The sequence below is a fragment of the Primulina eburnea genome, unplaced genomic scaffold (assembly GCF_022965805.1).
Source record: "Primulina eburnea isolate SZY01 unplaced genomic scaffold, ASM2296580v1 ctg800_ERROPOS1600000, whole genome shotgun sequence".
Classification (NCBI taxonomy): Eukaryota; Viridiplantae; Streptophyta; class Magnoliopsida; order Lamiales; family Gesneriaceae; genus Primulina; species Primulina eburnea.
Window position 1 is genome coordinate 72421 of NW_027331571.1, and position 23122 is coordinate 95542.

The 23122-nt window shown below is 35.0% G+C and overlaps 1 protein-coding gene across 15 annotated transcripts in view; it reads left to right on the forward strand.

Annotated features, from left to right (window-relative positions):
- LOC140822335 (uncharacterized) overlaps positions 1-22917 on the forward strand; it is a 67129-nt gene extending 44212 nt beyond the window's left edge. The window contains exons 1-10 of one of the 15 annotated variants that reach the window (XM_073183068.1): positions 10920-10943; positions 11029-11084; positions 12043-12147; positions 13520-13637; positions 13835-13885; positions 15128-15200; positions 15290-15359; positions 16370-16501; positions 16587-16762; positions 22518-22917. In XM_073183068.1, coding sequence (XP_073039169.1) covers positions 16396-16501; positions 16587-16762; positions 22518-22595 — 360 coding nt within the window. In that variant the 5' untranslated portion in view covers positions 10920-10943; positions 11029-11084; positions 12043-12147; ... (3 more) ...; positions 15290-15359; positions 16370-16395 and the 3' untranslated portion in view covers positions 22596-22917. Of the gene's footprint in view, positions 1-10918; positions 10944-11027; positions 11085-12042; positions 12148-13519; positions 13638-13834; positions 13886-15127; positions 15201-15265; positions 15360-16369; positions 16502-16586; positions 16763-22517 lie in introns of those variants that run through there. The other 14 variants (XM_073183069.1, XM_073183074.1, XM_073183063.1 and 11 more) reach the window with 14 other exon arrangements.
- Positions 22918-23122: the final 205 nt, after the last annotated feature.

Consider the following 23122-nt stretch of genomic DNA (forward strand, 5'->3'; position numbering starts at 1 on the left):
TAGGATAAAATGGATAACGATAGAAATTGGATGTATCGTCGGTTGGAGAATGGATTTCGAACGGCTGATAAAAGTACAAAATTGTTGATGTCAATCGAAAAAAGAGTCTAGGATACTACGAACCATTTGTGTTTCCTACACAAGTCTCGCAAGTTATGTATTTGACTTATCCAACAACGAAGAGAGCAGAATCAGATTGGATGCATGTGAGTACTCTACGTATGCGAGCTTATGTCACTGATGTTGATCCAAATACTGAGCAGAATCAAATTGATGCGAACGATGCATTTCAAAACAACGAAAGTTGACCTCGTGACATCTGAACTCAATTTTTTTTGACGTCTCAAAATCTAGTCGATGTTAATGATATGTACGACAACGAAATTGATTTGAACAGCACTGAAAGTGAAACAGAAGAGGTTCAATATTCGAGCGACGATGTTCGTGGAATTTCCGACGAAAGTGAATAAGGTTGAGTTTATTTATGATTGGATTGTATTTTGAAAAAAATATATTTTATTTTGTGCATATAATTAATGAATTTTTTGCATACCTCTATTTTGTACGTATATATATGGCAGAGAAGCAGCATAGCTCAACTCCGTATGATGGTCGTACTCCGATATGGGTCGTAAATAACATTATTTAAACATTATGATGTATGGTTTAAAATATTTAACGCTATAGTAACAATAAAACTAAACTGTTGCTAAATAAAACTAAATTTAATTTTAATTAGCTATTAGCGACGGTAATCAAAAAAGAAAGAAGACGGTGCCGAGTGGAAGGGCCGTCGCTCAAATCATCTGGTTCCGGAAGAAATCGAAGAATTTCTTGGGAATCCTACAAGATCCGTTCGTTCTTTTTTCTCTGATAGATGGTCAGAACTTCATCTGGGTTCGAATCCTACTGAGAGATCCACTAGAGATCAGAAATTGTTGAAGAAAGAACAAGATCCTTCTTTTGTCCCTTCCAGGCGATTGGAAAAGAAAGAACTGGTTAATATATTCAAGATAATTACGTATTTACAAAATACTGTCTCAATTCATCCTATTTCATCAGATCCGGGGTGTGATAGGGTTCTGAAGGATGAACCGGATATGGACAGTTCCAATAAGATTTCATTCTTGAACAAAACTAGTTAATTTGAAGTGTGATATCATTTAAACTTATTCATTTCCATTTTGATGAACTTCTTTTTACTTTCAGAAACGCATGGAAGAATGACTCGAGAAAAAAACTTATGATTGCATCAACTACAAGAAAAGACCTCATGATAGTAAATATGGGACCTCACCACCCATCAATGCATGGTGTTCTTCGACTGATAGTTACTCTCGACGGTGAAGATGTTATTGACTGTGAACCAATATTGGGTTATTTACATAGAGGGATGGAGAAAATTGCGGAAAATCGAACAATTATATAATATTTGCCTTATGTAAAGCGTTGGGATTATTTAGCTACTATGTTCACAGAAGCAATAACTGTAAATGGACCGGAACAGCTAGGTAATATTCAAGTACCTCAAAGGGCTAGCTATATCAGAGCTATTATGTTGGAATTGAGTCGTATCGCTTCCCATTTGTTATGGCTTGGCCCTTTTATGGCAGATATTGGGGCACAGACTCCTTTCTTCTATATTTTTCGAGAACGAGAATTGATATATGAACTATTCGAAGCTTCCACCGGTATGCGCATGATGCATAATTATTTTCGTATCGGAGGAGTAGCTGCTGATCTACCTCATGGCTGGATAGATAAATGTTTGGATTTTTGCGATTATTTTTTAACCGGGGTTGCTGAATATCAAAAGCTTATTACACATAGTTAGCGTATTCATCATACTTAGCAATTCCAGCTCCCTATCAAGGTCAAGATCGATATCGTCACTAGCATCAATATCGATATCATCAATTAGAAAACCTTTAGGCTTGTTATCCAGGACCTTGTTCAGAAATACCGTAATGAAAGGAACATAGGAGTTTGTCGCTAGGTATTTGACCAAATAGGATCGTCCAGTTCCTATAGAACCTATCACTAAAATCCCCCTAGAGGGGGATAAGGCTAAGCGGTGCGAAAAGGATTTTCCATGAGATGGGAAATGCAAAGTACTAGTCCCGCACGAAGTTTGTGAATAAGTGATTGTCTGATAATGAGCTAGGAATACCCGTCTTTCTGCTAAACAGGATGTATTGAACTCATAATTCAATAGATACTTTTTATGAATGTCAACTAATCGTAAGTAAATTGCTCCTGGTTGTTCAATCATTTGATAACCAGAGTCATTCTTTGATAAATGATCACTATGAGTCAGACTCAATAGAATTTGATCAATCCCTTTTTCTGCCGTTAAGGCGGAGAACTAAACCAAGAATTCTCTTTCATCATCATCAATCGAATCACTGTTCGCGACCCAGGATTCTATTTTATCATCAATCCAATCCCCGTTCACGTTTTTTCTTTTTCTTATCAATGAATAGATCTCTTTACTTGTATGACTTAGATGTCTCGTATTTCTCGAAAAAGTGATTCGATTGATGGGATTTGGTATGAGATCGATGATATCGATGAGATTGATGTTCAAATATTTCTTCTTAGAACGTATCGATTTGACCCCATAAGCGGGACCAAGCATGTTGCCACCAGAAGCCCGTATTTCTTCTAGAGAATCTCCTAATTCTTCCAGAGCAACTAGAAAGAGATTCTTTAACCAGAAAGAATTCGGTTCAGATGTAGGATACCTATACAGAAGTTTTCGCAACTCAATCATCCGAGGCACATTAGCATGGCGTACTCCTCCTGTTCGAAAACTTCATTTTTTTATAAAATTCCATTTTGAATCCTTTTATTCGCGAGGAGCTGAATGAGAAGAAACTCTCATGTCCAGTTCTGTAGTAGAGATGGAATTCCAAAACAACCATCAACTATAACCCCAAAAGAACTAGATTCTGTAAACAACATAGAGGAAGAATGAAGGGAATGTCTTATCGAGGTAATCGTATTTGTTTCGGTAAATATGCTCTTCAGGCACTTGAACCTGCTTGGATCACATCTAGACAAATCGAAGCCGGTCGACGAGCAATGACACGAAATGCACGACGTGTGGGGAAAATATGGGTACGCATATTTCCAGACAAGCCAATTACCATAAAACCTGCTGAAACACGTATGGGTTCAGGGAAAGGATCCCACGAATATTGGGTAGCGGTTGTTAAATCGGGTCGAATACTATATGAAATAGGTGGAGTAACTGAAAAAATAGCTAAAAGGGCTATTTTAACAGCAGCATCGAAAATGCCTATACGAACTCAATTTATTAGTTCGGGATAAAGAACCCACAGAAATGAGTCTTTAGGGATGAAAAAAAGACGATCCTATTTAATCAAATACCTAGCGACAAACTCATATGTTCCTTTCATTGCGGTATTTCTGAACAAGGTCCTGGATAACAAGCCTAAAGGTTTTCTTATTGATGATAGTGACGATATTGATGCTAGTGACGATATCGATCGTGACCTTGATACGGAGCTGGAACTGCTAAGTATGATGAATGCGCTAACTATGGATATGATGCCGGAAATAGACCGATCTTATATCACCCTTCAATTCGAATTAGCAAAAGCAATGTCTACTTGCATAATATGGATTCCAAACATTCATGATCTGGATGTGAATGAGTCGAATTACTTATCCCTCGGTCTATTAGTGAACCATCTATCTGAAAGATGTTCCAATAGAAATATTCTTGTTATTGCTTCGACTCATATTCCCCAAAAAGTGGATCCCGCTCTAATAGCTCCGAATAAATTAAATACGTGCATTAAGATACGAAGGCTTCTTATTTCACAAAAACGAAAGCACTTTTTCACTCTTTCATATACTAGGGGATTTCACTTGGAAAAGAGAATGTTCCATACTAACGGATTCGGGTCCATAACCATGGGCTCGTTCATTAACTGATAGAAATATCAGTTAATCCGCCATATTTTTTCTTGACAATGACAGAAAAATAAGATAAAGAGATGGCTCCATATGCTCTGATTCATTAGTTGGGATTCTGGTCCAGGAGCACTACCAAAGTGTTTCAAAGGGGGGTTCTCTTGACGTAGGTTTGCCTCTGACCTAGATCATTTTAAGTTAAATGAAGTCTCTATCGTTTAAAAAAGAAAAAAAATATGAAACTTCATACACCTTAAAGTTCATAGGACGAAAAGATATTTTTTGAGGACCTTATACTCATTATGCCTAGCATTGAATGTACTGGTGTGAAGGCCCTAAAACTTCTTGCTTGAAAATTTGCGGAAAATTAAAAATTTCTTTTTAAAAGAACTTAAATGGCCTCATTCATAAAATCAACTGATAAATCCAGTTCAATGTTTAAAATATCGCAGCGGAAGAAAATGAAGTTTGCCAAAAAAATCACAATTTAAAAATATCCAACGACTGATAAAATATTTGCGGAATAAAATAACAACTGCTGCACTGAGGTCCTCGGGTGCCACTACTGCCGACCCAAGCTGGCTCACTGGTCCCCGCCCTCGGCCCTGGCCTCATCAGTACCTACAACAATCAAGTCTAGTGAGCCTAAAGACTCAGCATGCAAATATCGTAGGTAACGAGTAAAAACTGAAGTAAAATGTGCATGGGATAAAATATCATGTCAAGAGGCATGCTGAAAATAATCTGTACTGAGCAATTATATTACGTGCATAACTGAACTGAAAATCACAGTAAAAATATTTGCTCCTTGGAGCCCTGTACTGAAATAACTGGTAAAATTTTCTGTTGAGATTATGGTCTACGCCTGTGGTCCCTGCACTAAGCTGAACTGATCGGTAACTGGCTACCGGGGAGTCTGAAACTGAACTGAGCTGGCCGTTCACTGGCGACCGGGTGGTACCAAACTGAACTGATCGGTCACTGGCGACCGTATAAAATAATACTCCCACATAGTGAATGAACCACAAGCCATATCGCATAAATCTAAAAAATAATCATTTTCTATTTAATGCACGTAAAATAATTAACTGGCATAATGAAAATTCCTGCATATGTTACCAACTGGATTGGATTGGGATCGTCCCCAGGCTCGCTGCAACCTAAATATGCCATGAAATATGCAATATATTTTTACTTGACCAAACTATGCAATTAAGTTTGAAAATGCGACATTTACGTCTAACGGCTTCGTATTTAATCATGACTTCGAACCAACCCGAACCAACACTGAACCGACGTATAGTCATGATTAAAATACGCTTAAAATTATGAACTAATGCTCCTAAAACGATGAGGGTCGAAATCTAGGTGAGATGGAGGCCAAAACATGAAACGCTCTTTCGAGAGTCAATTAGGCACATTGCACCGTAAATTCTCGTACGACCTCAAAAATGATCCGAATCACGAACGGTCAAAAACATGACCTTCCTAACTCGATGGGGCACTGTCCAGTCCAAGGCCATAGGCTAAAAACCAACCAAGAACTCAAACGACGCCTCTGAACAGCAGCATACTTGATGTCAAAAAAATACAGCAGCTGCGCAAGTGTAGTGTCTTGCTTTGATCGATGTCTCGTGTCGTTCCAGTGGCCATTTGATTGACCATGTCACGATCTAGACATCTAGGGGCATGGTATGAACCGTGGCTAAGGTCTATAGGCCAACCAAGATCCATACCAAACCAACCAATTCGAAGCACAAGTGCTGTCAAAACCGAAGGGGCGAGAAAGGGGAGGGGGCTGTTTTGTTGTTTTGATTAAAAACCGAGGACCCATGGACCAAGCCACCAAAAGGGCGACTTAGTCACGTCTTAGACTTGCTAGGGGAGTGATCCAACCATGGCTATAGGCCCTTGGGGCAGCCAAGATCAGATCCTTACCCTTGACCACCAAATCTGAATTTTCGAAACACCAACAAGTTAAAAAGGAAGATGCTGTCAAAATCGATTTCTATCATGCATGGGGCTTGATTGAATGGACCATCACGGTCTTGACACACCCTAGTATGTGTCTAGATGTCGCCTTGGGAGCCTGGAGTCGAACCATCCACCTGAAACCACTAAACAAGAGGAAACGTGAAGCTTGCCAAGGAAAGTCAAAAAAAATCTGCACCATGGTTTCGAAAATATTTGGACATGCATCTCGATTTTTTCTTGATAAAACATGATCACATACTGAAAAATAATTGATAATATGCCTTGATTGAGGTTTGAAAGAATCTAGACATGCCTTGGTTTCGTTTGAATGAAAAACGAAAGAATACGATGGCTCGGCGCGGAGGAGGTGGAGTGATTTCTATTCTTGCTAGCTACCCGATTTTCCTCTCTTGTTCTTGCTAGGATTCTCACGGTTTTTACACTGATTTTACCTCTGATATTGCTCTCAGATTCTCGGTCATGGGGAGGGGGTGATAGTGGTTAAAATGGTGAGGAGAAGGGGTGCACAATATAAGGGCCAAATCAAGACCAAGTCTCCCTAAATTTGAATTTTGAATTGTAGTTGCTATCAAGTCTTCTTGGATGGATCTAGAAAGGTGATGGCCGATTTCCTCAAGCTATCTAGACTAGGATAATGCTTATTAGTTAATTAATTAAGGTTGCTCCATAATTAAAAATATTAGTATGCTAAAAGATGACAAAGAATTGGTCAAAGGATGAGTTGGCAATTGAATCATCTAGTAATTAAGGGGAGTGGCCGAAATCTACTAGAAAAATGTAGGGGAATTGTTGTTTATTCCCTAAATTAATAACTTTTAAAAGCCTCACTAATCCTTTAATTAATTTAATTAATTGAACCCTTAATTAATGGAACTTAAATGGACTTATTTCTTAATCACCTCAAGTGATTAAATTAAATCATCAAACATCCTTTTAACTTAAATGGACTTACTTGTTAGCTAAACTAACTTCTGGAAATATTTCTCGAATCTTAAATTCTATCTCAAAACTCCAACTCCAGTCCGGCCTCACTGAAATAACTGAAATGCTAAAAATCAAACTACTGAACTGAAATAATGAATAATTAACTTCAAATAAATGCATTTAAAATAATTATGCAATGAAGTCAATTTAAATTTAAAAATCTAAAATTATGCATGGCTTAAACGTAGACTGATTTACGGGTTCTACAACTGGTATTCGCCTTATCAATATATCAAATCAATGGTGGGGTCTCTTTGGTACCTAAATGGGGCACCAAAATCGGACTGAACCATTTGTCAGGCTATTGTTCCCTTAAAGTTCTGGATTAAGACATAGATTTCTCAATAAGATCAATTTAAGATGCAGTACTCATTAGTGAGCGTTTAGTATATGAAGATATTTATACTTCTTTTCACATACGGAAATATGAGATTCAGACTCATGTGACAAGTCAAGGCCCTGAAAGAATCACTAGCGAAATCCCGCATTTAGAAGCCTGTTTACTTCGCAATTTAGACAAAAATGGAATTGTGATGTTGGGATCTTGGGTAGAGACGGGTGATATTTTAGTAGGTAAATTAACGCCCCAAATGGTGAAAGAATCGTCGTATGCCCCCCGAAGACAGATTGTTAGGAGCCGTACTTGGCATTCAGGTATCTACTCCAAAAGAAACTTGTTTAAAACTACCTATAGGTGGTAGGGGCCGGGTTATTGATGTGAGGTGGATCCAGAAAAGGGGAGGTTCTAGTTATAATCCAGAAACGATTCGTATATATATTTCACAGAAACGTGAAATCAAAGTAGGCGATAAAGTAGCTGGAAGACACGGAAATAAAGTAGTTCATGAGTTTGTTTAGCTTCTTCTGGATCAATATCACTACCTCTTTCTGCATCATTTACTAAAACAGTTATCTGATTATTGCCTATTCTAGCAAAACAACCCATCATAACCATCGTTACCCATTGGTCCTTAAAGCGTATTCTCAAAATCCCTATATCTACAGCTGTAGCAATCGGGGCATGATTTGGTAATATGCCAATTTGACCACTAGTCGTACATAAAATGATTTCTTTCACTTCTGAATCCCAAACAATTCGATTAGGGGTCAGTACACAAAGATTTAAGGTCATTTCTTCTAATTGCTCTCCATTTCGCGTTTATTGTTTGTTTAGATTTGTAACTATGTGACTAATCGAAGTGGAAAGGCAATCTAATAATCCTTCATCAGAGGATTATCCAAGCAAGACGCAAGATAAGTTATAGAAAAAAACAAGGAATTTTGGATTAATTGGTTCAGAAATCCAAATTATTTTTTGGTATGGATAAAAGAACTTCTTATGTTATACTATTCAAGTCTCGACTACGAGTTGATTTGATAGATCAGATATTGAAGTAACTCCATCTCCAACGGTCCAAAGAGAAAAATCTTTGTAATATTCTGACCCATTCATGAACATCACAGCAAAAATGATTAAAAAATTTATAGCTCCTACATAAATAAGAAGCTGCGCAGCAGCTACAAAATACGAATTCGATAGAATATAGAATAAGGATATACAAAAAAGAACCAATCCCAATGAAAAGGCCGAATAAATTGGATTCGGAAATAATACTACTCCCAGACTTCCTAATATAAGACCCGATCCCAAAACGACTAAAATAAAATCATGTATTGGTGCAGGTAAATCCATTTTATTTTATAGAAAAAAAAAAGAAATCGAAACATTTCATGACTTTATTGACCTGACCAGGAAAGAGGAGGTTATCAGGATACTTCTTAATCTTAATTGACTGAAATTTGAATGAGGGTGGTGGGGGTTGATGTAGATACAGTTATGGGGCTACTATATTATCGAAAGCCTTTTAGTGTGTTGATGGAACATGATAGCACATTCATATAGCCCTCTGAAAAATAATCGAATTTTAAACAAAATTATTTTGATTCAACCATCTCTTTACCTACTTGAATCGGATATTTTTAATACCAACTAGTATTTTGTTTTGAGTAGTAATTTCTACCAAGATAACTGGAAGTTCCAACCAATAAGAATCCTAATGAACCTAAAAAAACGATAAGGGCCCAACAAAAATTACTTAGTTTTCGAGACCCCGTTATAAGTTCTATCCATATATGTTCTGATCGCCAACTCATACTTCATCCGATTTAATTTTATTGGAATTGAGAGAATACCCCAATTTATTTTGACTTTACTGGCTTTATGTTCTTAATCTCCTGGCGTGGATATCGGCAGGAATTGATTGAAACTTTAGCATGGGCTCATGAACGCACACCTTTAGCCAATTTGATTCAACAACAATAATTTGTTTCTTTTTACGAACTTGATGTCGATAAATCGGCGAGTCTAGAAATTTATTTCGGCCAATTGAACCTTCTCGAACTGTTTCTTTTTAAGAACCAAAAAGATTTGTGCCAAAATAACAGATGCCAAGAAGAATAAAAGACCTTGGACATGTAATGATCTTGAAGTACTATTTCTGCTTCTCGCTGACCAAATCCACCCACATTAGGATTACTCGTTAATGGTTGATCAAATCTGATGGATTCACCTTCTGAAACAAGAAGTTCTGGTCAAGGAGGGATAATATCAACCACTTGACCTCCATCCGACGGATCTGTTATGGTTATTTCATACCCCCCTTTTCTTTTCGTATGATTTTGTTGAATTTTTTTCATGGCTCGATAGATAATTTGATAAGCCAATGATTTTTTTTTTTCCGTGTTTCAGAATACGGTTAACCAACATGTTAACTAATCGATTACGATAAATTGGATCGGATTTTGCTGTTTTTTCTTCTGCAGTACCTCGACGTGATATGAGCGTGAAAGGGGTTTAAGAATCAGTTTTCTTTTTATAAGGACTAAAATCACTTATTTTGGCTTTTTTACCCCATATTGTAGGGTGGATCTCGAAAGATATGAAAGATCTCCCTCCAAGCCGTACATACGACTTTCATCGAATACGGCTTTCCGCAGAATTCTATATGTATCTATGAGATCGAGTATGGAATTCTGTTTACTCACTTTAAATTGAGTATCCGTTTCCCTCCCTTTCCTGCTAGGATTGGAAATCATGTATTTTACATATCCATACGATTGAGTCCTTGGGTTTCCGAAATCGTGTAAAAAGAAAGAAAAACGCTTTCCAGTATGAATGATCAGTACCTATGAATAGGTAGAATAGAAGAAGGAATGCCCTTCACTATCTAAAAATAAGCAAATTGATCGCTTAAGATGATAAGCAATTCTCCATTGGTAGCAAATGGTTATGACCCCTAAAAAAATAAAATGAAAGGGGGTCAAACTTTTTGCAAACTTATTGGATGAACAAAAATACAATTTTTGGAATTAATAAAAGAATTGGAATCACTCTGAACAGAGGCTCTAGCCCGAAAATGCACAAATAGGATTCAGGTAAAGTATATATCATAATATATATTATGATATAATATGTGAGGAAATATTGTGTATCAAAAACAAAAAGGCGGATATAGTCGAATGGTAAAATTTCTCTTTGCCAAGGAGAAGATGCGGGTTCGATTCCTGCTATCCGCCCAAGATAAAGTTTGAATATGCTTTAACATGCTCTTAAAGGGTTGGGTATAGTCGGTCGTGATAGTGTATAGTAAGTCTATCCCTTCTTACCCTTCCGTACCATATTTGCGACGGTTCTTGTTAAGCCGTCGCTATTATTTGCGACGGCTTAAAATAAACTGTCGCTATGAGCAAGGACCTTGTAAACCGTCGCTATTTGCGACGGTTTCACAGTAACGTCGCCGATATCGGCGACGTTTTAACAACAGCTGTCGCTATTGGCGACAGTTGAACAAAAACGTCGCCGATCTCGATCGGCGACGGTTTTCTACAAACCGTCGCACATAGCGACTGTTTTACTCAAATCCGTCGCTACGGGCGACGGATTTTAGTAAACCGTCGCTAAAATTTCTATATATACCGAGGCTCCCGAACATTTTCTTGACCGATTTTCGCAGTTCTTCTTTGTTAGTGTCGAAACTATCATTTTTTTCGCATGCAGTTTCGTTTCTTTATTATTAATGCTGACATCTTTTCGTGTTAATTTTGTAGATTTGCTCGTTGGTTTTATCTTCCAGCGTTACGTGATTCTGCATATCTTCACGCAAGTCAGATTTTTAAAGCGTTTTCTTTAATGAAAATTTAATAATTATGTGTTACTTTTGCGTAGTAATTTAATTATAAATTTTAGCGTAATATGTTATTTACGAAATTTATCGTAGTAGATTATTTATTTTGTAAATCTTAATGTTATTTTTGTACATATTTATTTAACTTTTCGTTGTATAGTTTTTTATAATAGAATTTAATTATATTAAAATTTAAACAGGCTTCAAAAGATAACACATGAGATAGAATTTGACCCAAATAAATAATTTAAACACTTGTAGGCTTCAAAAGCTATAACGTTAAAAAAATTTCGTTCTAATCTTTGAATCTTTTTAGGAATTTTTTTTAATAATTATATATATTAAAATTTTTGTGCAAAAAATATTGAGACACTTGTAGATTTGCTTGTTGGTATTATTTTTAATTGGTCAGAGTGAATTTGTTTTAATAATTTAAACACTTGTAGATTTGCTCGTTGGTATTATTTTTAATTGACCAGAGTGAATTTGTTTTAATAATTATATATACTAACGCCCATTGATACATGATGTATTTATATATATTAAAATTTTTGTGCAAAAAATATTGAGATTATAGTAAAATCAAAATTTTTTAAAAATGAATTTTTATAATAATTTTTATGTTAGGAGTAATATGATCATTTAAAACTCAAAATGAAAAAAAATATATTAGGAAATGTTAGTTATAAATTAGATACAAATTATTAAAATATATTTTATTATTTATTAAATAAAAAAAATTTGTAATTTGAGAAAATGAGTATTTTTTATTTATGAAAAAAACATTATATATATATATATATATATATATATATATATATATATATATATATATATTAAATATATTAAATTTATTAAAGTTTTGTTTTTTGGTATGGTAAAGTTGATATATCGTGGATTGTATTGCTTAAAGTTCAAAGATTGCCAATTTTTTTAGGTGACAGTGAGCAATTCTTTAATCTCCACAGCATTTCGATTTTTGTTCGCTCCTTGGGAAAATAGACAGAGGGAATATAGCGAGAGAGATCTGTACAAGTGAGAGGTAGGTTAATCTACCTCATCTTCTCTTTGTTACCGTCAAATTCCTTTGATTTTATATATTTATGTTTCGCATATTTTCGGTTAATTCTCTCTGTGTGTGTTTTTTGTGTGTGTTTTTTTAAAATTTTGCCCACGCTAACACTGTGATTGGAACCTTTTGCATTTTTTTTTTCGATGTTCAATGTTAATGTTGTCGTGACTTGATTATTTTGATTTGTTATCATCTATCTAATTTTATTTTATTTTTGTACAATTGGTGTGAAAATGGTGGTCAATTTTCTTTATCGTGTTCTTCTCAAGTTTCTATGAGTTTTTTTTTAATGGTTTTTAATGTGTTTAATTTAATTTTCATTATTAAGTGGTCAAATTTTCTTTCAAAAGTAGATAGCTTGAAGTTTTATTTAATGCTTTGGCTGAGGAAATGACATTCAGAATTAGAGTACATAAAAATATATGTATGTATATATGATTTACTTATAAACAGTAGCATCATCGATAAATTAAAGGGTGTAAGATAGTCCTTTAAAAAGGGGGTGGTGTTGGGAATTAATGGAGCTGGAGTGCTGTTCTTGGTTCATCATTACAATGGGTAATAAGTACAGAGTCGGAATTATATGTGTATGTACTGAATAAAGGATTAGATAACTACCATCCTAACTGAAACATGGAGTGGTTCCCTTTTGCTATATACTACGATTGGTTGGAAATTGCAAGCAAAAGATTGGAATTGAGTCATCTTGAGTTTAAGAAGGAAAAAACACCTACTTCGATTTGGCTTCCAGTGACAGATAACAAGAAGGAAGAAATGCATCAATTCACAAGTAGCGGAATACAATATTGAGGAGAAAAATAGATATTGCTCAGAACCAAAGAAGCTTTAGCACAATAATCTTAGTCTTAACTTCTTAGAATAGTCTGTTTGGATTTAGTAGCTTTTTCTTAAAAGTGTGTTCTTTTTAGAAAAGAAGTAATTTTATAGTTTATATGTGTTTGGATAGGTATTGTAGTGTTTTTAAAAGCACTTAATTAAACCAAAATAAGTGATTTTTCAAAAGCCCAAATTTATAGCTTTTCAGTGTTTTTCTAAATAACTCATATTAAAAAAAATGATTTTCATCTATTTATCTAAATACAAATGTATTAAAAAATTTTACTTAAAAAAGCACATTTAAAAGTAACTTAAAAAAACACTTCTTTAAGCAAAATTATTTTAAATCCAAACGCATTAGTTTCAAGTAATCCATCAAATGACAATTTCTAGAATATCCTCATGCATCTGTAATTTTTATGAACATTGGGCAGAATTTTGCACAACAAACAAATATAATAATTGTTTTACACAATTTAATGTATCCGGACATTGTTCTATTCAGTGTTGAAGGATTATAGAAATGGAAACATGATTCTAATCATGATAGTTGGAATTACCATCAAACCTGCACAATCACAGTATCCTAGCAACATCCTACCATGTCACCATCTAAGAAAAAGGTTTCAACTAAACTCTTCTTTCTATATCCACAATCTTCTATTCCACCAACAAAGAAACTTACTAAAATTACTCAATTTCTTTGTCAATTCCGGTACATCTCCGCTTGAATCTCGATTCATAGTATTAAAATTCGATTACTCTATTGTGAAGTTTTAGACACATGTGTAATATTTTGTCTTTTCTATTGTTTTTTCAGTTCGATGTCTCTTTTTTCTGTGCGTCGGAATACTAAAGCCTGAATCCAGAGGTATCAGCTCTAATTCATGTTATTGCCAGTATGTGTATGAGTTTTTCTTCATTAATTTAGTGTTTGGTTTTTGGTAGATTATTCAACACATCCTACTTGATATGCCAAGTCTCGATTTCTTCACAACATATGCATTATTGATATTGTTCTGGGCAGAAATTTATTTATATGTTTTGCATTTTTTCGGTGAATTCCCTGTGTGTGAGTTTTTTTTAAAATTTTTCCCACGCTCACGCTGTGATTGGAACCTTTTGCATTTTTTACTCAGAAATTGTCCATCGTTAATGTTGTTGTGATTTGATTTTTTGATTTGTTATCATCTATCTACTTTTATTTTATTTTTGAAAAATTGGTGTGAAAATGGTGCTCAATTTTCTTTGTCGTGTTCTTCTCAAGTTTCTAAGAGTTTTTTAAATGGTTTTTAATGTGTTTAATTTAATTTTAATTATTAAGTTGTCAAATTTTCTTTAAAAAGTAAATACCTTGAAGATTTATTTAATGCTTTGACTGGGGATATGACATTCATAATTAGACTACATAAGAAGTTTAGTAATATTTCATGATGGCAGGCCTCGAGGCCACAAGTGCTTTTGCTGGTGTCCAGTCTTCACCCTCATTTTTATGGATCTTTCATTACATAATATTGTTCGACTTGATGTCGTTGATGATTTAATGCCTTCTATTATTACTGGTGCAGGTGGACCTTTAGATTTGTACAATGATCACCATATTTGCGCCCACTTTGGAGTGTTTATTGATGAAAATAAACATCAATGTGTGAATTATGATATTTTTTCCATATTTCTTGGTTTGCTAGAATCTATTCCTTTTCATTTTATTAATCAAAACGAGAACGCGGCATCAGATTCTCGGTATATTTATTTCTTACATTTTGTCCTGTTGCATATATGCCTTAGTGGATGATAAAAGATTTTTCACTTTTAGTTGCCGTTGTTGATCTTGCATATATGCCTCAGTGGAGGATAAAAGATTTTTAGCTTTTAGTTGCTGCTGTTGTTGATCAAGTAATTCGAATTAGTTATATAGAATTTGTGTGTAATTCATTATAATGCGTGATTTCATTGATGATAAAAATTTAAAGTCATGAATAGTCATTTTTATATTTGAATGTGAATGTCCTGATTTTTGTCTTCAGATGCTACCAATATCTATAAAAACTGCTATTTGAGGACACCAATTTTTCTCTCTTTTTTACCCTTTTATGAAATAATAATATTTCAGATTTCTCCTAATTCACCAGTTCTCATTCCACAACTCAATTAACCTACATCCTGTTTCTCATTCCACGTCTCAAGTAAGTAGTTTTCTCCCAATTTACCGGTTCTCAAAAAAGGTTTTTCAATTTCTTTTTGTTCTCAGATTTTCGCTTCCCTTGCACTTTAGGTTCTTAATTCAAAATCTTACCACCCACTTTTTGCACGCTGGGCTCTAGATTCCAAATCTTTCATAAAAGGTAAGGACTCAAAATTCTCTGTCTCAAAATCTCTGGTTTTTGTACATCGTTGATATAATTTGCTTTGGATGTTCTAATTTCTATATATACATTTTTTGAAGACCATGAAGAAAACAAACCATTTCTCCTCGGAAAGAGAGATGGGAAAAACCCACCTTTATTGTTTTAATTTAACAAAGTTGTACTACATATGTTCATTGTGTTAGTTGGAAAAAACCTCTCCCGCTCCGAACATCGGCTTACTCTATTAGATGTATTCTAATTTCTTTCAACTAGATAGAGCTTCATCTCTTTGTTTTCATCACCATTGTTATAAACTTTTAACCATGTGTGTACTTTTGAATTTATTTTCCATATTTATTCTCATCTCTTCAGATTTTTTCTTAATCAATTTAAATATTAAATCATAGATAATTTAATATTTTATTTTAACCGTTTAATTTTAAATCTCAGGTTTTTTTACCATATTTGTATATATCTCTTCAGATTTTTCACTCAAATAAAAGATTCGTGAAGATCGAGAAAATCACATTTTAGTTAGATTTTGGTTGATTACAAAGTATGTTGCAGAAATTTTTGAATAGCAACTGAAAATGGGGTGATGAAAACATGATTCAAGGTGATGGTAAATATTTAAATTATTATCTATTTATTAGGTATTCAATTTCAACCACCATTAAATTTTATAAGTTTCTATATAAATCCACTGTCTATACATTTATGTATAATATTCAAAAATCATTGTATAAATTGATGCAAGTTCTAAAAATTCAATATATAATTTATATCATATTATATCATGAAGGTTTATTATATTATTCTCATATATTCATGACACACGCAACGCGTGTGCCTCTGTTGCTAGTATATATATATATATATATTAAATATATTCAAATGATTAGCAAGCTCTCCCGATAGGTTGTTGCATTGGTAGGGTTTAGTTGAAGCAGCACTGATGTGAAGACCCATTTGCTGAATTAAACCTCAATTTCTGATTCTCTCACCAGTGAATTAATTTTGCATTGGCCGCGACATGGCGCGAAGGCAAATCCTGTTGTTGAATTCACAGTTACTTTCAAACCCATTGAATTGCGCATCCGGGTTCGCGAATTTTTCTTCCAAGTCGGTCCGTTATATGGGTAATGATTCTATTGAAATGCGCAGTTTTAATTTAATGGCGGGTAGTGAAATTAGTTTACTCTCATTTTTCTGTTAAAAGTGCAGTGAAGGTGGGGATATCGGAGTTCTTGAATGGAGTGGGGAAAGGAGTTGAAAAGCACGTGGAGAAGCTGGAGTCTGAAATTGGGGACTTGAACAAACTTCTCGTCAGTCGCACTATTAAGCTCAAGAGACTCGGCATTCCATGCCAAGATGTAAGAACTATATGTGGAGTTAAAAAGGTTATGCTTTATGGATTTTCATGTTTGCTTGGATGTATTTTTACGTGAGTACCGATATTTGTCTCGTGCGTTTCTTTAATTTACTTTGTGATTGATTGATTTTGCAAATTGCATGAGTGATTAACCTTGGTTGTGCTTCGTGATTATTTACTCTATGTATCTTATTTACGGTCTACTTCTATGGTTGTGTGCACGGGCGTGCTTATAATTTGGATCATAGTTTATTACGGCATTAGGTGCACTAACGCGCACATGTTTCCTGGATCCTTAAGGTGCAAGTAAGGCACACTCAGCACATTGTATATATTGTGCTTGATGCTTTTTTAAAACAACTGGACAACGTTAATCGATTTGATTTTCTTAAATGATAAATGCAGATTGTGTCAAGTAACATAAAACCATGAATTAAATGTGAATAGACTAGTGATGTACTAAATCTTTTTTGTGGGTTTTGTTAAGATTAAGATGGTCAAAAGACTCATTATAGACTAGGATATCTCCAGCGCACTGGTGTTGATTTAAATTCATACCGTGATACGCTGGTTTAATAAACTTAGCACCTTCACTATAACCAGAAACACACTGTCATATAGGCAAAGGAACTCCAACATACATGTCACATTTTAAACATTAATGTTATCTGTTTTCTTTATAACATATTAACGACCGAAGCACACGCAACACGTGTAACGTAATGTTGGATATTAGATAGGTTTCTTAATCAATTTATAAAATGAATGTTGGATATGTGTAATTTGATATGAATATTATAGTATGATATAAATCATACAACGAATTTTTAGCCCTTGCATCAATTTATACAATGACTTTTGGATATTATACATGAAAGTTTAGGCAGTGTATCTGTGGAGACGCGGACGCTAATCATCTTCTTAATCATCATTAGGATCAATATACTAATCAAGTAATTCGGGTCATAAAATTTTTCTTTAAAATGCGGAACGTAATGGAATAAATCAATGGCATAAATCGAATATATATACCATTAAATAAGTACATGTCTTGTACAACATACATTCAAACTAAACTAAGGTTCAACTACTACATATTCAGTGCTGAAACCTATCTACATCAAAGTCCGGAATCACCACTCTAATCTTGATCTCTCATCCTCTTCTTGACCCTGATCCTGTCCCACCTGTTCTCATGCACACATACAAACACGACAACAGCCGGATAACTCTGGTGAGAATAAATCCCAGTATAACCATGTATAAAGCAGTCATATGAAAACATAGATAACAACATGAAACAGATATCATGACATGTATCAGAATCTAAAAACATGAATGGACATACAACTGGAATAACCACATGAATGGTAATCTACGAAACATGAATCAATACAAATATGTAAATCAAACTCATGACTCGATCTCTCAGACTCGACTCATCTCTCATCTCGGGATCCCGATCTGAATAAGAACGTAACAAATCTCCCACCTACTCTCCCGTTCGCGGTGGTGGATCGGTACGTTCTTATTCCTGGACTTTGGTCTGCTCTATATCTATATCGAATCATCAGCAATAAGGACTGTTCTGTCTCTTAAGGACATCGATATACCAAACGTCCAGTGTCTTGGCACATCCGCCAAAGACTTGGCCAATCAGCCAATCCTATTCTGACAATGTGCAGGCCAGTGACTAATCTATCACAAGCTAGCCCCTCTGTCAGTGACTCTCACTCAAGGCACATCAGCCTATGACTCAATATATGCTCTGCTATAAATCAATAGACTAAGCACCACAATCTCAAGAATCACAAACATCAATGCAATAAGTAAAGTATGTGGTTTAGGGAAACTAGAGTCCAATCTGACTCAAGTTCATCTCCCAGTTAACATTGCCTTGTACCTTTCTTTTGTTGATCTGACGAAGTCGAGGTCTCGAATTCAAAGCCTGTAAGTACTCAATCTGGCAATGACAATAGCAAGAAGTATAATATCAACACACAACTCCATCAATACTGGATATAATCAGAACTCAATCTACTTCTGTTTCAGTGGTATAACTGCACACTCTCGATATACCCAGCAATACAAATATCAATCTCAATTCATAATCGATCAACATACATATTCCGATACCAACTCGGTATAATCGCAATCAAATCAAGTTCGATAAATCATAACAATTTCATACAGTATCTGTTCTTCAATCCGGTTTCGATTATACGAGGTCTAATATCTCAAGACTAACATATATCAATTACATCTGATTCCTTCAATATCATATTGTCAAAGCATATCAAAACATAAGAAAACTTACGTCCAGTTGTAGCTTGTGGCGAGGGGAGTCTGAAACTGTGATTGGATAAAAAATCGGAGAAACGGATGCGGCACAATCAAAGTTCTATGATTCAAGGAAATTTGAGGATTTCAGGGAGCTTTCCCGGTTGTTTTCTGTTGCTGAAATGAGAGGAAATGCGTTTATATATATCAAATTGCATGCCAAAGAAACGTGGCTCATTTCTTTACAAAACACGTCTCGCCGCGGGTGCGGTAACTTTGGACCCCGGGTGCGCTGACTCTTGGACCGCGGGTGCGCTGTGCTTACCGCGGGTGCGGTGGCTCTTATACCGTGGGTGCGGTAGGCTTACTGGACTACGACCAAAAATTCTGAAGAACTGACCGCTGGTGCGCTGGCTGTCTTATCGCGGGTGCGCTGCTGTCACTGTCTCAACCCCGCGGGTGCGGTCTCCTTCCTGGCGCAGGTGCGGTTTTGTACAATAAAAAAAATCGATTTACAACATCGCTTCTCCATGTCGGGTCTTTGCTTCCACTCCCTTATGCTTAAATCAGAGTATCAAACGACAATCTCGGGCATTATGCTATCCCGGTCTTCTCTGTTCCGTCTATAATTACATCTCAATTATCGACAAGTCATAGCAGATGATCATAATCGAACTCTCGGGCCTTACAGTATCTATATGGAAACTTAGAAAATTGAGCGATTATTGAAAATGAACACCTAATACAAAAAAAAAAAAATTACCATCACCTTGAATCATGTTTTCATTCCCTCACTTTTAGTTATTTGAGTCAATTGTTCAAAAGTTTATGTAAATTTGGAGCAATATTAGACACATTCAAGGTGGAATCTTCGGGTACAATCCCATATCTTCGTTGTTGATAGTTTGTTCTACGCCTAGAAAGGTATTCTCGTCGTCGTTCATCTGTCATTGATTGTCTTCTTATTCGTTGAACTTGAAGCGTTGTGCTTAATTGACGTCTATGATTGTTGTTGGGATTAGCATCAGTGGTAGCACGTGGAGTAGAAGAAATCATTGGTACTATGATAGTCTTTTAAATCTGTATTATACCAACAAAAAATTAAAATGTAATGCTTGAAGATATCATCGGAGGAGAACAACCAAGATGAACTGTACAATTAATAATTTTCCTCATCAATGAGCTCTCATCGACGACTGAAGAACGGCGACGACAAAGACAAATATTACCCGTATACCAACTCCGTAGTTTTCTGGGTTTGATCCACATGAAAATAGGCGAATTAATCAATATTTCCCCTGCACACTAAATTGTGGTAAGGACTAAGGAGCTTGTGTTGACAAAACCTATTATCTAATTAAACTTTAATAACATCTTGCATATTAGCTAACCGTTAAAGCAATTAACAACCTCGTCAACCAAATCCATCTCCTTCACCCCATTCTCATTTTTTCGTGCAACATTACCAATTCTGGTGAACATGCACACCAATCTAGTGTAAGGAATGAGTGAGTGCCTTGATTTCCCATTAATAATTTAAAAGATACATAAAAAACCATTGACTCCATTCAAAAGTATATATCTAATCGATACCTAATTTCATTCTGAGCTTCTGTTCGAACACATAGGCAGCAATCTTCGAACAAAGTCGAAACGCCAATCGTCGATAAGGATAAAGAACATACCTTTCGACTCAGTGCATCAGCCGTTGCATTTGATTTACCCGGATGGATGGATCTTGCACAATTAAATTTCTGATTACCAAACTAAAATCTCGGGCATTGCATGCATGTATGCAGCAGATGCGAGAATTGAAGAATAAATCACCACACAAATCTTATGTCAAATAATTAGTGAGCGTCAAACATACCATTTGAAACAAAAACAAAAAGAACTTCAAAATTAACACATAAAAGTGCAATCAGAAATTGGAAAACGAAGAGAAATTCTCACCGTGGTGGGTTTCTGCATGTATTACAAATCTGTTGATGTAGGGTCATAACAAATGCATTGGTCTGTGGTTGCAAAAATAGAGGAAGGGTTCAAAATCAATTTCATGTAGTGGAAGTTGGAAGAATGGAAACATTTACAGAAGTGCAGCGAGGAAGGGATAAGAAAATGAACATTGAAAGAAAATAATGTTCATAAGCAGTTTTTCGAGTTTTGAAAATTTAAACTTAACGTGAAAAATGGAGAGTGGAGGGATTGTGGAGTGGAAGTTAGAGGACTTCTAAAGCAAAAGCGTGATTAAGTGAAAGATGTATTATTTTGACCATTATGTCAAGGGACAATAGGATGTAAGGGGTAAATTTTTGGGTTATCAAGTCGGGACCAAATCAGTTTCTGTATGTGCTAGAAGTTTTATAAAATAGTAGAGATATGGTCTTTTACACTTAAATTAGGTTAAATAAGTCTAATTTAATGGAGTTTTCAATGTTTCTATGAAATTAACTAATTCACCTGTAACATGAACAAAACAACTTCAGCTATTTAGTTCAAATAGTTCAATTGATTTGCAACTCCAGTGCCAAATGTTTTCCCTGCCACGGTTGTGTTATTCATATTCTAGTCATATTTGACATCAAGGAGAAGGTTGATATTGTGAGTGCATAAGAAAATTTGGAAAATGTGACAAGTTAGGTTGTAGTCATGATAGTAGCCGATCTTTATGGCTTGCCTGATGTAAATTGTGTCTGAACAGTTACTTACACGAAGGTCCATATACTAGAAAATTAAGAATGTTTGATTGCTGAGTAAAATAAATTTGAATTTAATATTTTAGTAGATAAATGATGAGGAACTGTGACAAATACTTTCTTCCCTATATTTTTTTTTCGGGTTTGGGGTTGTTGAGGAACTTTACGAATATTATTCATCTCCTAATTATTTTTGGGATTTGGGTGGATTTTTGAGAAAAATGGAGAAGGAACCACTAGAAATGTCTAATTTTTTACTAGTGACTGAACCTCTTTCTTGTTTTACTTTCAATTCTAGAAACTTTTCTGCTTATTTATCATTTTCAATTGTCGAGGATGTGTCAAGTCTTGATGCATCATCCTTGTAGAGACAACAATGCCAATTGCATTTATCACTGTTCTACCTATTTAACGCCAAAAATGAGGGATCTGTTTGTTAACACTGATATTATAACATTGTTCAGTCATCTTACTTTTTCATCAAGGTACGTGACCCTTTGTCCATGTGATCTGACTTGAATGTTGATTCATCTGTGGCTCTCTCTTATGTTTTATCAGAAGTTTAGGTTCTCTATTGACTACTTTAGGATAAAGCTATTTCTATAGGGATACTATCTTGTTCATTATCCTACAAAATTTGGAAATATGAAAGATTTTTACGCTTGTTATTAGTTGGATTTTATTTTCTGATTGGGGGAGCTCTGAACATGAAATTGCATTCAATTACAAACATTTATCAAACCTTTTGATGTCTTCTAATGTCGTGGTATTAATAATCTGTGTTGTGCAATTCTATAAATTTTGCAGAGAAAGTTGATATTGAATTTTGCCCACAAGTATCGACTTGGACTGTGGAGGCCAAGGGCCGACCTCTTGAAGTCTTAAGGAGCAGCCATGGTCACTGTACTTGCCTTTTGTAATCCAAAACTAAAGATCTTGATAAAAAAAAAAAAAACGATCCTTGAGACTCGAGTGCTTCACTTGTCTAATCTGAAATAATCATTAACAGATATCATGAACAACTTCAAGATATCTACTACCTTCCTGTTAACATTTTGTTCGGATCATGTTTTAATTTGGATTTGCTTTCTGTTTTTGCAAAACCAGAACCTTGCACCTTTTGTTTTGAGTTCGACCGACACTTCCAACGTGACAAAAGCTTACTATTGTGCACATACTATGATTTTAAATCATGTTATGAATCAAATGCAATTGTCAAATACTGGACACTTAAGATCATTTAGATTGGGCTTCTGTAGTTATCAGCTTCTCAAGTGCTTCCGGAAAATGTTGCGAATTTTACCTTCAATTCAGTGAGAAATGTTCAGTTTGATATATGTAATAGCTGGTGTTATGTATTTAGCTTTAACATGATTCCCAGAAGTAAGTGTTTGAAAAATTGAGATCCCCAA